At 36.1% G+C, this 501-nt stretch overlaps 1 protein-coding gene across 1 annotated transcript; it reads left to right on the top strand.

The window, feature by feature from the left end:
• Positions 1 to 264: 264 nt before the first annotated feature.
• On the top strand, positions 265 to 462 carry SARC_18315 (hypothetical protein; the record flags this gene model as incomplete). The annotated part of the gene is made up of 1 exon (XM_014287605.1): positions 265 to 462. A coding segment is annotated over one exon (198 nt), but the record flags the coding sequence as incomplete, so codon positions are not given.
• Between the last annotated feature and the right edge of the window lie 39 nt (positions 463 to 501).

Raw genomic sequence — 501 nt, 5'->3', positions numbered from 1 at the left:
TTATGTTTGTATGTATATAATATATATATGTATTATATATATATATATATATATATATGTATGTATATGAATATGTGTATATATATATATATATATGTATGTATGTATGTATGTATGTATATATATATATATGCGTATATGCGTATATGCATATACAAATCCACACGCGGAGGTGTATGCATTTGCTTGTGCGTGGCCCATTGACTATAACTGTGTATACACCCCTACTATAATCAGGAAAAACGCGAACAAGTGGAGAATCAAATGGATGAATTAACGAAGGAAATGGAACATTTAAAAGACCTGCTAGGCGAGGGAGCGATTGACAATGTCTCAGAAAACCCCAAAGACGGAGCTGAAAACCAGTCACTTCTCGTGAACGCGTCCTTTTGGGAACTCCGAAGTTTCGAGTACAAAATCTCGGAGACAGAGGTGGAGGAGATTCTATGGTCTGAGTTTATGGTACGGCCCCACAGTTTCATTTGTATATTGCGGGGTATG

This window comes from Sphaeroforma arctica (assembly GCF_001186125.1).
Source record: "Sphaeroforma arctica JP610 unplaced genomic scaffold supercont1.15602, whole genome shotgun sequence".
Classification (NCBI taxonomy): Eukaryota; class Ichthyosporea; order Ichthyophonida; genus Sphaeroforma; species Sphaeroforma arctica.
Note: the sequence above shows the minus strand (reverse complement) of the source record. Positions and strands in the feature narration are given on the sequence as shown.